This window comes from Botryllus schlosseri, chromosome 10 (genome assembly GCF_051294905.1).
Source record: "Botryllus schlosseri isolate E-star chromosome 10, Bs_hap1, whole genome shotgun sequence".
NCBI lineage: Eukaryota > Metazoa > Chordata > Ascidiacea > Stolidobranchia > Styelidae > Botryllus > Botryllus schlosseri.
In genome coordinates this window covers 16,932,604-16,949,024 of record NC_137245.1, presented here as the reverse complement: position 1 = coordinate 16,949,024, position 16,421 = coordinate 16,932,604, and the positions used below count along the sequence as shown (strand labels likewise).

Genomic DNA, 16,421 nt, shown 5'->3' with positions numbered 1-16,421 from the left:
ATTATTCAGACCCCGAGAAATTTAGATTTCTTGTTTAGACATCTTAAATGAAACCCGTTCGTCAGTTCGTGCAGCCGGTACTGGTACAGTTTGCAGTGAGCTGAGTTAAGAAAATATAGTCCGTGCTGCAATTGTAGCAATATGCTTTACAAGTGAAATATGAATTGACTAATGAAACGCAATTAAAGTCATGTCTATTTCGTTACCTTGTGATGTGAAATTGTCGGTGAATCCGTGTAGTTCTGGTTGTTAAATAAAATTTGTTCGCGTAATTTTTGTAACAGATTAGTAATTTACCCAATTAGGTTCGACTTCCTGCAAATGTTTATCTTGGATCTAGCAATAAGTGGAACGATGTTCGCCGCACAGTTACTTTTATTACTACTTTCATACATCTGAACGGTATATTGTATATCGTCAAGCGTAGGTAACCTCGAGAAGTCCCACTGCGGTATACCGAAGGTCAGTGATATCACGATGAATAAGACACTGCTCGAATTCGCACGACTGTCGAACAAGTTCTTAATCAATAAAACGATAGAATTTAATCTTTTTTTGGTGAACGTAATATTTAGCATCGTGCGCACTACATGATTAATTCGGACAGACAATAGCTAGATCGGTACAAACCGATGGTGATTACACAACACTAGTGTGTAGTTACGTAGCATGCTACTATTGATCATCGTCGCGCTATGCCGTGTCACGAAGCCGAGACGCGCGTCCTCAGAGCGATATTCATTCCAATGTTGTTTCGACTCGGGACAAAGGGCGATGAGTTCAGCTGGGAGGAGTGGATAGAGGCGTGTCAAGTGAAGTGCGTTTTCAGGACTCGCTGAATTAGTAAGGGACGAGTTGCTGCAGGATTGCTGCGATGTCTCGCGGCGTTGCTTTCGAGTATCGACTCTTTCTCTTTATATAACAGGCAATATTGGTCTTTGCTCATTCAGACATAACCAAAATATCCGTCGGCTAAACACAGCCATCACTCTAGAACTCTCTTGTCATATACTCTGCGTGAAGTTGTTTTGCGAGGCCGATACCAATCAGAAAGCGGAAAAATGCGGCCGATTTTCGAACATATCACGTAAGTATGATTTATTGTTGGCATTGTTAACTATCAAGGGACTAACGCTAGCCTATTTGTCGAGCAAGTTTTGTTATGACCTCATCAAATCCCCAAAGTATGTTGAACAAGGCGGCGTACAACGCGCCATAACGTAGGCGACGGATCGATCTTTGACGTGTGATACGCTGACGCAAGGAATAGGTACGATATTTGATGCCCGGCACTATTTTTATTCTGGCGCAGAGTACGGTACGAAATGACATTACGATATTCTCGTAGTACCGTTCTTTTTTCGAACTTCTTGCCGTGGATTTGGAAATGTCCATCAGTATTATAATGCAGTTGTGTTGCTTGTAGTAATGCCATCTACTGACTACAACGTGCGAATTGCTACGCCACTTAAATCATGACCCCAGCGCACCGGACCGATAAGATGATAAGCGCCATATGTGTCATTTTCAATAATATTATGCATATAACTGCGGTAACAGCATCTTCATTCGTCGTTCGATCAAGACCTCGATATTGTATATTTCACTAATAGTCAATAGTCATGTATGAGCTGAAGGCGAACGCTGATTCATTCACCGAGTGTTCGTGTCGACTTTTCGCATCTTGCTCGTACCAATTGCCCTACATACGTAGTGTTGTCCTAACGTCAATGAATATGAACTTTTAATTAGTAAGAGCTGAATATCATATCGTTTTATCGACAGATTTGGAGCGTTCACGGCAATCGTAATGGGTGTCATTTTGTTCTGTCTGGCGTGTCTCGTAGTAGCGCTCTCTTGCTGCAAGAAAAGGCTACCGCGTCGCGTAGTGGAATATAACAACGGAAGTGAGTGTGATAGTTTGACGCATAGGTTAAGCACGGTATTTCGACTGGCTCCTTGAGTTGGTTACAAATTCATTCTTATACCAACTGATACTGATATTCGCTGTCTATTCGTGGATCATTCTACTGACCTAATATTGATGTGAAAGCAACTGCGTAGAATGGATACCATGCCCGTGCCGGAAATGCGATATATATAGGATTTCGTCATTTTCAAATTCACACTCCCGTTTCGATCACATTATAGAAATAGCTTTTAAAGATTTTTGCCGCCTAGATGTATCAATCCTGCTGTGTCATCCCGTCATAAACCTCCGTTTCAACGTATTTGCAGGTCATTGATGTGATATAGAGAAATGAAGTGAAATTTTGCCTAGGTATCAGCCGTCTTACAAGCGTCGGGTCAGTTCCGCATCTAATCCCACTATAGGTTTTTCGATCTGCTTTTTATTATTCACCTCTTTCAATATCGTTCTTCTCGCTCGTACCAATCCAAAGTATTTCGATAAATATATCGAGTCGATATCATGTAAGCCGACCTTTTGACAAATTCAAATTCGACGTGGCGTGGTCTATATTTAAAAACAAATTAAACGCGTGAAAGGGTACACTACCAGACGCCAATATTCAATATTCATATCGCACAAATGATTCCATCGTTGCATCTTATTTTTCAGTGTTCTGAAAATAATTGAATTAGTAACTGTAAAGCCATCTGAGAAACAGGAATTCATTTGACCCTGAAAACAGCAAGGTGCGATATCTGAATGTGATGAGTTGACGCTGAACTCGAAGAAATTAGCCCACGATATTAGAGAATATGCGTACTTACGGTATCACGCACGTGATAAGTGTATACACGCCACTTTCGTCAAATTTTCCGTCCGCCAGTTGAACTCGCGTATCAAGATGCGCCGTGACAATGTCGGAAAATCACCAGTTGGTTTTATTCGAACCTCGTTCGTTTCCATCAGTATCGGAATTACCCTAGATACCCACCTCAGGGCGCAGAAAGTACGTTATCGGCACTATCTTGCAGAATAACGAAACGTGCCGAATTGAATGCTGATATTTGTCTTACCCATATACCAGTGCTTCCCAAACTTTTCAAGTGGCGGCACGCTACAAAAAATATTAAACGCTCGCGGCAGATTTCCCCCCCCCAAAAAGTCGATTTAACAAATGTATTCTCACGTATAATTAGTAGGGATGGTGTGAACGTGAGGTTCACGTTCGCGTTCTGTATGTGAACCTCAGATATTTAGAGGTTCACGTTCACAAACGAACCTTGGTAGGTTCTGCACTGTGAACCTTTTTCATATATTACAATTTTCACTTTATTATGGCATCTTTGATTGAAATTTATTGCATTTCAACTGCGGGCCCGGTATATGCATGGCGCTGGCAGCATAAAAATCAACACTAAACGAGCATGCACCTTGACAATCTCAAACATTTTACTTGCTTTGTTACAATTGTTTGCTCGAAATATCGAGCTTTCCGTTTGCGAATATTTAGTGACTCATCTCTGCTGTGAGCTTGACCCGCAATCACACAACATACAGAGCGAAACGCTACATGTAGGTAGTCAGCGAATTACTCTTATCCAACCAATCAATGAAATTGATATCGTTAATATCGGTAGCAAGTAGGGAAACCCGTTTTACACTCTGCTCAATATCAACTTAGCTATACTCGGGACTCCGAATGCATTGTCCGGTCTGACCTTGACCGTCAAGGCGTAAGCTTATATTCCCATGCAAGTTCTCATCGAAATTGTGGCAAAGGGACGCAAGATATTGATTTTCTGGGATGTTTATATCAATTGATTGCCCCAGTTGATACATCTGTAGACGTTTAAAACATCAATTGGTATTTCAGCATTGTGGTATTATGTGGCCGAATCGTCGCTAGGTATTGCAAGGCTATCACTTCACTGAAATGAAGGGTTGGAATTAGCAATATGACGTCACGTGACGTCACGAGGTTCACGTTCGCGTTCACACAGAACCTTTCAAAAAGGTTCGCGTTCACACGAACCCGAACCTTTCAGAGGTTCACACCATCCCTAATAATTAGGGTTGAGCGAAATCGAGAACCTTCGTGATTTTAATCCGAGTAGACCTGTGGTTCTCAACCTTTTTGTTTTCGCGGACCCCTTTTGGACCGTCAAGACCCCCTCAATTTTTAGTTCAAATTTGGCTCAACCGTCGTGGCGCCGTCAGCTGTCTTGTGCAGAAATATACTCTGGGCTAGAGATAAACAGCAACAAATTGACTTGTCCGAAAATAATATGATTTATGTGGAAATTGGGATAACTTTTATCATTCAAAGCGAATTATGCAGCTGCGTTTCTTGACATACGTGGTCCGGTATTTAAAATCCTCGCCTTCGGCTCATGTAATAATAATTTCAAACGACTTTTCTCTACTTGTGCTGAGACTGACAGCTTCTAATCCATAATGTATTTCAAACATTTCGAAGTCACCCTGGTTGATCCTATTACTTCAACTTTTTATTTTTTCCACAAAACTCAACAAGACATCTCTAAACAGCACTATGTTAGCATCTGAAGGCCATTATTGGCAATTTTGCAATTAAAATAAGTTTGCACAGTAGGATATTTAATCTCCGACGGCCATTCTGTTGATGTGAGTTCTGAAGTTTAAGAAATTGTGAATAGTAATTGCCTCTTGATTCGCCTAATTAAAAATATGCTAATTAGGTTATCAATCGTATTCTCACCGATCACCAATCATCAAAATTGGGAGGTTTCGCGGTCCCCCGGTTGAGAACCACAGGAGCAGCCCTTTCAGTCGAGTTGAGTATCAATGTCATAACAACTCAAATATTATGTTTTGGGCCAGTTCAACGTCATCCGAAATGATTTTCTGTTTTCGAACCAAAACTATTCCATGGGGCTATGTGGTCATTGTAAAAGTCGGTCATTAGCCTACTTGACATCAATACCATTCCGTGAAGATTAGCAGCCTTGTACGACATGTTTTTCGGTGCTGAGATGAAGTCCATTGAGGTTTCGAGGCTGCAACGGCGGGAATGAAGTATCGAAACTATTTTCGATAATTAAATACAGTGATACATCAGGGACTATTTCATGCGGCGTCATGGATCGATGGTGTCACAGACAGTGAAAACTGATGAATTCGAATTCTCCTGGTACAGCGGTTCTTAAACAGAGGTCCACGGACCCAATGGGGTACGAAGCACCAAAGTAGGGGGTACGAGATGCATTTTGCAATAATATGCTATTTAATTTCCTCGATATTACTTTGCAAATTAACATAAAGTGGAATATTATTGAGCGGATTTCTTCAACTCGAAAATTTTCTTGGCGCTTTGCGCGATTCCCTCTCAAAAGCATTAGTGCTTGGCATTTAGGTATCTCATTCCCTCCGACAAAATAATAGTAGGCTTAATAAAAGATACAACATTAGTTACAGAAATGAGTCTATAGACTTTTTTCGTAATTATGAGAAAATGGTGCCTTAAGGCCACTAGGGTGCTTTAGTCCAGGACTGTGAAACCTGCTGAGGCGGAACTATCACACTCCGACATTTCGGCGCTGACCGTAATTTTCAGCCCCAGAGCACGCCACGTCCTGTAACATTTCGAAGGACCAGGCAGCGGCGATTAACATTTGGAACCAACAATCACAGCACATCGGCGAAACCGTCGATATTAATATCTCCAGCCGCTGAAATGTCTCCTGTCCCTGAAATCCACATAAGTTGTGTTGAAATCCCTATTTTCATCATCATTTCTTTTCAGCTCCGTCCACAATATCAGCAGCAAGCGCCCGCGGCAACTGCTTGGACCACCGAGCGTACGACATAATTCCGCCCCCGCCGCGTTACGAGGATCTATTCTGCTACTTCGACGCGCCTCCACCCTACCAACCTCCAACTCTTCTGTCGCTGTCCCAGCGCAAGCTCAACTCTCGGGAAGACGTTCTCGTGCGAGCCTCGTCCTCGTCCACCGCTCAAGCCAAAGACGATGCAAAATCTACGTGAACAGTCACGTGACGACACGCATGATTAGCCCTATATGTCGTAGGCGTGAAGCCTGCGCGCGAGTGTGGGAAACACAGACTCTGGGTGAATTTCGTGAAGTCTTCTCGGATATACTGCTGGGGAAATGGCGTGGTGTGAAGATTGTTCGACTTTAGACGAACTGCGAACCTATTCGAATCGAGCTGATTCGAAGACAACGTCAACGTCGCTGTTTGCATGCGAAAGCATGGTGGAAAGCTGGATGCTGGATCCCGGATGCCGAATCGCGGACTTAATCGACGGAAAGGAGATTGAACGAAAAAAAATACGATGCGTGGAATCCTGGTGACAAATAGCGAAGACGCCAAAACACTCAGAGTGATAAAATTATACTCGGAGATAACGCCTTTACAGTTTGATTGCGCTTATCTACCAATCAACATTTTTGCAATAAAGTTTGAATTGTTTCTTCGCTTACTTTGGAAAGGTTGGTGTATTACTGACTCGCTCTCTTATATTGAGCCGCAGAAGTCTCGCCCGATTGCACTTTATATTTCATTTACTCATGCACTATAGACATCTAACATTCTAAAAGAATTGGCATGGCCGTGCCGTATATGCGTTTCTCGATTTATATCGCCAGCGAGAAATGTAGCTTCCGCTGGAGGTCACGCACTTACTTGCCACAAGAGCTCATTATGGATATAGTATTAAAATGTTCGTCTTGTTTTGCGTCTGCTATCGACTCATTCTATTATTAGGATGCGCCTTCACTTCTTGGTGGCTTTGAGTGATGATAGCACGCTGCTACCATCAAAACCTAAAATTTACAATGTATGCAAAATCACGTTTTTCTCACCACGCTCGCTTTCAAAATATCTGCCAAACACGCGCACCCGTAAACGGGTAACATTCAAGAATAACGCATCCAGTATATGCCTTTTGATTGCGACATTTGTTGTTCAAATTTCGAATGGCTGAAGGCTCGCAAATTGCAAAATTTGTGAACGTAGCAGCCGTCTGGTTTCGTTGGATGTTGCTACTTCGGTGAGTTAGGGCCAACTGTCGATGCACTCCCCGGCAATACTTGGAACTTCGAATTCGAACGCTTGTTTGTCAGGGAATATAATGCTAAAGCATTTTCTATATGACTTTTCCGATTTCCTGTAGGCCTATACCTGAGTTGTGTCGACATCGGAACATTATAGCCCAGCTACATAGCGAAGACGCTATGAAAGCGTTCCCGTGCCTTGGTTATTTTTATGCATACTGAAGTAGGACCATGAGTATTATAATGCGAAGAGTTCGTATATGAATAAGAGTGATATCACGTGCTAGGAAATAAATTTTATTATAAGTGTTGTGACATTATTAAATATATACATTCTATTTGGATTTGGCAATAAAATGGTACATCATTGTCGATATGCTTGTGTGATTGCCGGAATAAGACTACTTGGTGGACTATATACGGGTGGTAAAGTTGTCAAGCCGACATGGAGTATGATGATTCTTTGCTAAGAATCGGTTGAGGTATAGTCTGAGATCCCCATCTGACATTAGTATATTGCTTCCCGGGGCGTACCATATTCCCTTCGAGTGTAAGTACAGCGTGGAAACCCGATGATGATCGGAGTTATCAATCATTTTTTTCTGCAACCTAGACGGCGAGGAGTTTATGCCAGCATGCCGAGAGTACGGATTACTCGCCCAAACCACTTCGGTCCTCCGCTTTGGGACATCATAGAAATATAAATAACATTATGGCGTTACCCAAAGAAGATTAAGCAAATATATGCGTACAAAAATGTAATCCTATGTTCTCACTTCGTATCTTTGTATGCTTGGCGTTCCATAGGCACTATACCCGTCGAGCGTAGCATATAATTCATGACAAAGATTCACTCCATTTCATGGACGACTGACTTTCTAAGATCGGGCAACCCTTGGTGATTCGCCTGTCGTCTATATCGTTAGTTGGAATCGGAACAACAAGAACGTATTTGTAGTATCTGAGCGTGTATGGCCTTACATCGGTGAAATATATCTATAGGCAGATACGCACAGAAAGAGACAGGCGAATCTAGAGAGCCTTAGTAGTATAGTAAGTAGTATATCTCCGATCGTATTATATGTTTCCATTGTTCCATGCTGCTATTTACATTACCTATTATGGTGTTGTTCATCTTAAGCAAGAACAGTTGTAGCCTTATCGTGTGTTTCCGAGGATATATCTGAGTGAGTAAGTTTGCGTAGTTTATTTATTATAGCGTTAGAAGACTAACGCTATTCCCATTATGTTTAGTTCCCTGGTACTTATATCTATAATGGCGCGCGTTCGGATACTCATTTTGTTTACTGTCCAGCAACTCATTTTGTATCCAGCTCCAGGTAAGTTGAAACTGTATTGAAGGCCGTCGGGCATGGTCGAAATGGTAGAAGTATATTATTCACGACAAGCGCATACCCGAAAAGGAAATATTTCGATATATGCTTTTCGGATAGCGTTAGATAAATTAATCATCATTAATCATCATTATTGAAAATTTTCTGTTCACCCCATGAAAGTGTTAGGTTGTCTATAGAAACGATGTTTATTTATTTTAGGGGTAACCGGAGGAACCGCAGTAAACCTCCCCCCGTTACGCTTGTGACAGACTGTGGTGTTACCCACAGCACAACGTCACGAGCGCCGTAATAGGGTGCTTTTTGTGTCATAGGACACAAAAGCACCCATCTCGGTGGTTGCTTCCTTTGTTTTACTTCCCTTTTTAGTTTCGTCTGGTTAGGGGTTCAAACAGTTGGCACAAGTAGGCTTTGGCTGGGGGCGTCTGCGGCCACTTGTCCCGCCGCCACCTTACTTCATACTTGTGCCTGGGATACTGGTCCGTCGGTGCGGTGCCAGATCCCGGTCGGACTATGAAGACCTGGCGGCCATACTCGTCCCGGGTAGTAAGAGTGATTGGACAGTAATGGTTGTACCGCTAGGGCTTCGCATCCCCCAGCGTCCAACAAAGGGATGCTTGCCGTAATACAACCAGATACTCCAATACGATGTTTACCAAATTTGGTTGGATTTCAACCAGAACAAGCGAAGTTATTGCCGTCGAAAAATTTGGATTTGAATAAAATAGTATTTTCGGTGGGCACCACTTTAATAAATAATTAATGAATTGGTCACTGTAAATACTATTTTATTCATAATCCAAATTTTTCGACGGCGATAACTCCGCTTCCACTGGTTGGAATTAAACCAAATTTGGTGAACATCGCTTCTATAGCCGACCTATTTATTTTTATATCATAGAAACTTTCTTCTCCTGTAGCAATGCGGCTACTGGTTGGAATCGAACCAAATTTGGTGTATAGGCTTAAATTAGGTAACCTAACAATTTTATCAAGTAGCCAGTGCGATTGGAGAAAAAATGTCATTTTTGAAGAGCCCTACTAAGCATACATGGATACAAAATAAATAAGAAGATAAAGGTGCTATTTATTCGGTGTCATTACAAATATTACATAAAGTACGAGGTTATGTGATCTGTAACAGGTCAAAATTTTATTATGACTTGCGAATCCCGACGCAGCGGTTCCCCAACGTTCTTATTGTCGTTTCTCATAGAAATAACTTGACATGGTGTATTTTGACTACCCCCTTTTCAAATTATGATAAATTACTTGATATAAAATAACGACTATCAGTAGTTAGCGTCCAGCCGTCTACTCGTAAGATATCAGGTAAGACAATATAGATGAAAGGAAATATAACCGCTCACAAAAACAATAATATAAATTCCCGCCATTCCGGGTAAATACTAAGGCTAAGACATGCCGAGACATACTACAATCTACCGGGTAACTGTGCGATATAGCCGTTAACATTTTAATCTTATTCAGGAGATGCAGCTTGTCGTACCCACAGCGATTGTTCACAAACCTTCGCCAGTTTGAGCAACGGCAGGAACTACTGCTGTGGAGGAAGTTTCTGTTGCACGGCGAGTCAATTTGCTCAGGGACTCACCAGTGATCCTTTTCTGAACAGGTAAGAATTACGTTTATGTTTAGGCCTGATCTGTTTTCTGGTAGCTGCATAAATCTCGAAACTCATCTTTCTACCTACTGATATAAATATAAACTATGCAAGAAAAGAGGACATGGCGACGTCCAGATCTCATGGTGAATATTGGAGGGACAAATATATAATTCTTGATCAGTATATGACATCAGAGTAGGATTGTCAGCGAACCAAATAGAATCATTTCCCAGAACGGAGCCGCAGAAATTGGAAGGCTACGCCTATCCAATCGTCCCATTTTACTTTGATACTCTTCTATATAGGTATATTATGTGGTAGAATTCATTCTAGAGGTGACTTTTAACCGCGTTGTCAGCTCTTAACTTTTATCATCGCGAAATGAACCCATTTTATCACATCACCTTATATTTACATCCGTACATGTGAATCCTACATGCAATCACAGCGCAGGAGCAATAATCGGGATCGTTGTTGGTATCTTGGTGTTTTGCTTGATGGTCGGAGCGTTCATCTGGTGCTGGTACAAGGACCACTCCAGAAATAAACGACGGGAGCGGAACGCCCGGCGGCAGGAATTGAGGTTATATCCTGGTCCCTACTCAGGTGCTTACTTAGGCACAATAACAAGAATAGATGGGCAGAGCTCCAACGAAGCGATAGGGTAATCATCTGCTTAATTACATCTAAGGCTAACTGCATATTGTATATGTACCGTGATTAAAAGCAAGAATGAAATCGGGTTTTGAATAAAATACACTATAAATATTGCTGATTCCACACCCTATAGCAGAGGTCTCAAACTCAAATGGGTTCGTGGGCCAATTTCCTAATTTTGATGTCGCCGCGGGCCGCAGCCCTATTATAATAGGGGTATTTAATGTATAATATCCAAGTTTGCCTTATTTGACGGCACCTTGCAGCCAGGCTTCCACAAATATCGTGAAAAATGAAATTTACTATTATACTATTCACGCTTGGCACGAAAAAATCACATTTTCAAATATTTGAATAAAATAGATTTCCCGTGCCCCCTGTATAATTTCAACACAATTTCTGATGAACGTATATAAAAATCAGAAAGCCCATTCACATGAAATCGCGAGTAGCGCGAAGAATATTTTCCAGTTGAATACATTGGCTCAGAGAATATTCCACAGCATATAGGCCTATTTCCACAATGCATCTCGTACCCCCTGATGTGGTGCTTCGTATCACGAAGGGGCTACGGACGCCTAGTTAAGAACCCCTGGAATAGAAATGACGAATCGCCGAAGACTCCATTGGTGGCACAGCTGTGGAACGTACCACTACCTTACTCGCCCCCGATAATAACATGGATAAAGAGAACAAACAACACCAAGGATGTAACCAAATATACGTCACGGGGGTCACAGAATGCCAATGTGTTCCATACAGACCTGATTAGATATCTATATACCCAGCACCGTAACTGCCGCACCCCAAACCCCCCAATTGGGGGGGCCCGAGCTCGATGGGGGGCCCAAAATTATTTCGTGAATTAGCATAAATCATAGAGTATTTTTTGAAAATTTATGCAATTTTTTCAAAATTTTTTCGCGCTGCGCGCGAATTCAAGTAGCCATTTATATTTATTATTGGGTATTGGGCCATTACCGCGCCACGACCCACCAAGACATACAACCAAGTTTTAGGCCATATAATATGCGACTCCAAGAACTGTGCCAGAACGATTGGCAGCGAGAAAAGCTTGGCCGAAAAGGTCTGTGCCCTTATGCAGATCAAAGACTTCGCTATATATACAAAATACATATAGGTTTAATTGTCCATAGGCGCCTAAATGACTGGCGCCGAATGTTCCTGTCTTTGCAATCTGAACCTCACAAGACAAATACCATCCCGCTGGGAAAAATTTTATGCCATTGAAGAGATACCAATTTGAAATCGTGTTCTTCTCTTAGTTTAGAAGCCTATACGTTTGGGCGGTTCTATATATTTTGATATAGCAGACTGGAACTCGAAATAACATCATGTAACTACCGGCAAATCTGATTACGTGAGTAGAGAGGACAATATATTGATAGCATATTATATATGCAGTCGCCGATCTGATTGACCGATTTTATCATAAATTATCGAAAATTTTCGCGCTTCGCGCTGGCTCACAATACAGTACGGGTAATTTCGTGACAAACGCGAACAACGTGATGGGGGCGGTCGTGTTTTATCACCCTATGGGAGCCCACGACCCACGTTTTTTGGGGCCTGATGAGGTGCTGTTTTGTTCCTGCCAACGGGTAGGCCTATACGCCCGAAGATGTTTAATTACTATTATTGAGTGGTCCTACCTTTTCAAACACACCTCACTCAGCTCTACCGGCAAATCTGATTACGTGAGCAGAGAGAAGATAAAAATTGATAACAATGTATGCAATTCCCGATCATACTGACCGATGAAAGAAACTACCAATGAATATGATGAATAGTGGTAAACAGTGTATCGCGTGAGGGGGGTCCGGGGGGCGAAGCCCCCCAGACGTTCGGTCTATAACCCTATGGGGGGCCCAAGACCAAAGATTTGGGGGGGGGCCTGACGAAGTGCTGTTACGGCCCTGTATATACCTTGGGCAACGCAAGCTACGGACTTTTGAAATATTACTATTCCGCATGGCAGTGTCATAGATTGTTGCGTCCGTAGGATTACCAAGTCACTATTCCGGGACGCAAGTCCTTCTCAGATTATAACTTTTGACCCGACTCAACTCGAGTAATTTTCAGTTTATCACCCAGTTAATCCAAAATCGAAAGGTCGCACCAAACAAAATCACGATTTTCAGTCACGAATCATCAACGGGTCATGTTTTATCATCATGAACCTAAATTGTGACGAAATAGCGATCTTCCACCGCATGGTAGATTTTAGAAGTGATATGATAGTGAAGTAATTGTTTAGATTTCCGATTTTTGTAGTAGTTTTAGATTGAACTTTAAGTTCTTAAATCTAAAAAAGATATATGGTACTTGAATATATTGTCGAACTCTTGAAATTCCAAAATGCCTTCGTGGGCCGCACAAAATGATCTCGCGGCCCGCATGCGGCCCGCCGGCAGCGTGTTTGAGACCTCTGCCCTATAGCGAAGGCCAAGATAATAACATAGTCGACGAGCATGTCCACATTCAAGTCGAAATACAAGCAATTACTACTAAATAAATACAGTCCATCCTCAAGATTACCGGACCACGACTGACCTATCGATCTCGCTCCCCATGACATGCCGCCCTATTTCTTGTCGCTTCCTTCTTCTATACTATCTTTCTTACTTTCATTCAGTGTGCATGCCTCCTCTTTACATCGCCTAGGCCAAGGTGGGTCTCTGATTCCATAGACAACTCCTAGTCGCTTCGACATCTTCCTTTCTTTTCATTGTATCGCATTTTTTGTGGTATATTGAACTGATAAAATTGCTAATAAACCAATGATGATGATGATGATGATAGTCCATTATATAGGTTTAGCCTACCATTCGTAACACATATATCTATCGCTATATCATCATTAAACTGCCGAAGTTATTATACCTGCTATTCGGTGAATTGTATTGTTGCATTTTTATTCGTCTAGACCAGTGGTTCTCAACCGGGGGTCCGCGAAACCTCTAAAGTTGTTTAATGATTGATATCCTAATTTGTATTTAAAATCATTAGAAATACCTAGGCTGGACGTGATATGTTCGATCATTATAAACTCACACCAAAAGCTGTTGTCGAAAGCGTTTCGCGTTAATATTATTGCATTCGCCACCACCTACCTATCTTTGTGAAAATGGATTTTCGGCGCTCGTTTATATCAAATTGAAGACGCGTATTTCCAAAACTATAAATACAGCTGTAAAATTCGCATCGAAATAATATAAGTCTACCCAATTTTTACATATAGTGTGGTGTTATTTTCAAGTCAAGTCATTTTGTGGTTGTCTATCACTACCCTTACTAATATGTGCACTGTGCAGTGTTCACAAGGCAGATGACGGTTGCACGATAATTGAGATAATTTTGATTGCAAACTTGAGGGGGTCCGCGAGGGTCCGTGGCGGTTCAAAAGGGGTCCGCGAAGACAAAAGGTTGAGAAACACTGGTCAAGACGTCTACTGGAGAGCAAATTGTAAAATATGTAACAAGCTAGGCCATGACTAGACGCATATTACTTTTCAGAGGATGCCTTACCGGGCTATTCAAAAAGAGAGAGCGAAGCACCCCCTTATAGACCTGATCTCCGAGATGAACGCTTTCATAATGGTATCGTTCGAGAACCACAAGATCGTCGATTGCATCACAAACAAGATTATCACGACCTGCCCCCTCCAACTGAACGTTACGATAAGTCCCACAATCGGCGTCATGATGGACACAGTCGCGGTGAATATCCCGCCGGCAATGTGACCTACTTGGGTCGTGCGCCTCGCGAAATTTCCAGGTCCGGACATTACCGTACCAGCCACCACAACAGGCACCATGCAACGAACGAAACGTTTGACTATAAGTATGGCAGGAGATGAGACGAGAACACTGTGGAACGGGGGTAGTATTATGATAAGCCCCGCAACTGTCGTTGAAATATCGAATTTATTCACGATGTCAAGATGACCTTCTACTGCCATTTTCTAATGTTACAATAATGGCATTATGATGATTATAATAAGGTTACCATACGTCCTCTTGAGGATTTGTCCTATTTTTTTTACTTTTTTGAAAGTGTCCTCGGAGGACGCCCTCTTGTCCTCTTTTTGGAGCTTTTGTCCTCTTTTTTTTAAGAATTATGGTCAAATTTACGGCCAAATTCGACTGATAAACCGTAAATCGGCACCGAAGTAACGCTCCGGCGGGTATTTCGGGAGCTGAGCCGGAAAGTTGACCTTTTTTTAGCCAACCACCTATAATGTGAAAGAATAACTGTAGGCCTATTTAGGGCACTGAGCGAGAAAGTTGACCTTTTTTAGTTAACCGACCACGAAGTGTGAAAAATTGACCATATTTTCAGAATTTACATCCGGTTTTGCAAGTCTGAAAAAGTGTCCTCTTTTCAGATTTCCAAAATATGGTAACCCTAGATCAGTGGTTCCCAACGTGGGCGATATCGCCCCCAGGGAGCGATTTGGCAATCTTGGGGAGCGAAAATGACGAAGGGGGCGATAGGGGGCGAAAATGGACCAAGGGGGCGACAGGGAGCGAAAAATGCGAAGAGGCGATAGGGGGGCGATGACGCGTTAAAACGTCCAAATTGGAGTCAAGTTTTTTGTTTAGTCAACCCACGAAAATTTAGCTGATAAAGAGTAATATTCGACATCGAGCCGAGAAGTTTACCTTTTTTTAGTCAACCCGCCGGTGATTACAGTTTGTATACCCATTTTTCGGTTCACAAAATTTGGGGGGCGATGATCGGTGGCGAGCTTGAAAAGGGGGCGATGAGTCAAAAAAGGTTGGGAACCACTGCCCTAGATTATAATGACAGTTGTGAGTTACATAATGTCTTGGCTATGCATAAATGTGTCACAGATAATGATAGATATATGTATGTATAATAATTAAATTGTTACAAGCATCCTTGGACAAAGTTTGTGGGTGATGTTGCACGCACTTACAATTTAAAGTTCGACTGGTGACATTATGACCATCATTGCGTTTGTATGAAGTTCTAAAATAGGCTAGCGGTTTACTATAGCGACGAGCCAACCAGATGCGTGACATCAGAAGTCTTAACCATCCTTACACAAGTAATGTGAATTTCAGTATTCTTGAAAATTAAATGAAAGCTCATTCAGAATCTCAATTTTACTATAATTAATCATTCCACTGTGAATTCGCCCAGGTAGAATATTTCGCCGACTTCTTAAGTCATGATTTTAGTAACGAAAACGTGTGATCTCCCGGTGCATACGTGGTCTGGTCATTCAAAATCAAGATGAAATACTATATATATTACCATAAACTTTCGTATTTTCACAAATATTATATGATGCTTATCTCTGCATTTTCGCTTCAGGTGTGTGAACGCCTTTTTTGGGAATGAACTTCAATAAATTTCGTTGTTCAATATGCTTATATCGCAGAGCGACAGTGCTGATAGACTTCGCGAAGTCATTTTGACACCTTTCTGTTTTTTTCCTAAAGTGTTACAATTTGGGATCATCTGAATTTATGTAGGCTATATGTATGTTTAATTGTATAATATATCCATGAACAGATTATACATTATCGATGAATATATCAACGAATGACAATCATCTATGCTTTGATGGGAGTTGGCGCGACCCGGCGATCATGTGCGCTAACCATCTTTATCCACGCCGGAAATATTGTAGAGGTGTTTCAAGCAGGGATGTGGGATAGTGGTTTCGTTGAATTTTCTCTTCATTTAGTAACCTAGGTGTCGCAGGCATTTTGTAACACTCTTTGCAGTCAAGAGTTGGGGAAACACATACGGATTATGGAGTC

At 41.8% G+C, this 16,421-nt stretch overlaps 2 protein-coding genes across 3 annotated transcripts; both read left to right on the top strand.

Annotated features, from left to right (window-relative positions):
- The first annotated feature begins 564 nt into the window (after positions 1-564).
- LOC145448036 (uncharacterized) lies at positions 565-7,339 on the top strand. Its single transcript, XM_080326342.1, has 3 exons — positions 565-1,087; positions 1,786-1,907; positions 5,694-7,339. Exons 1-3 carry the CDS (start codon positions 1,062-1,064, stop codon positions 5,933-5,935), a joined length of 390 nt encoding a protein of 129 aa, XP_080182468.1. The 5' UTR covers positions 565-1,061; the 3' UTR covers positions 5,936-7,339.
- Positions 7,340-7,768: 429 nt separating this feature from the next.
- On the top strand, positions 7,769-16,210 carry LOC145448035 (uncharacterized). Of its 2 annotated transcripts, none has more exons than XM_080326340.1 (4): positions 7,769-8,305; positions 9,812-9,956; positions 10,396-10,611; positions 14,142-14,370. In XM_080326340.1, the coding sequence occupies exons 1-4, from the start codon at positions 8,212-8,214 to the stop codon at positions 14,191-14,193; spliced, it is 507 nt and encodes a 168-aa protein (XP_080182466.1). In that variant the 5' UTR covers positions 7,769-8,211; the 3' UTR covers positions 14,194-14,370. The 2 variants fall into 2 exon arrangements, with proteins under 2 accessions (XP_080182466.1, XP_080182465.1); XM_080326339.1 differs by having other exon boundaries at positions 8,100-8,305; positions 10,396-10,553; positions 14,142-16,210.
- Positions 16,211-16,421: the final 211 nt, after the last annotated feature.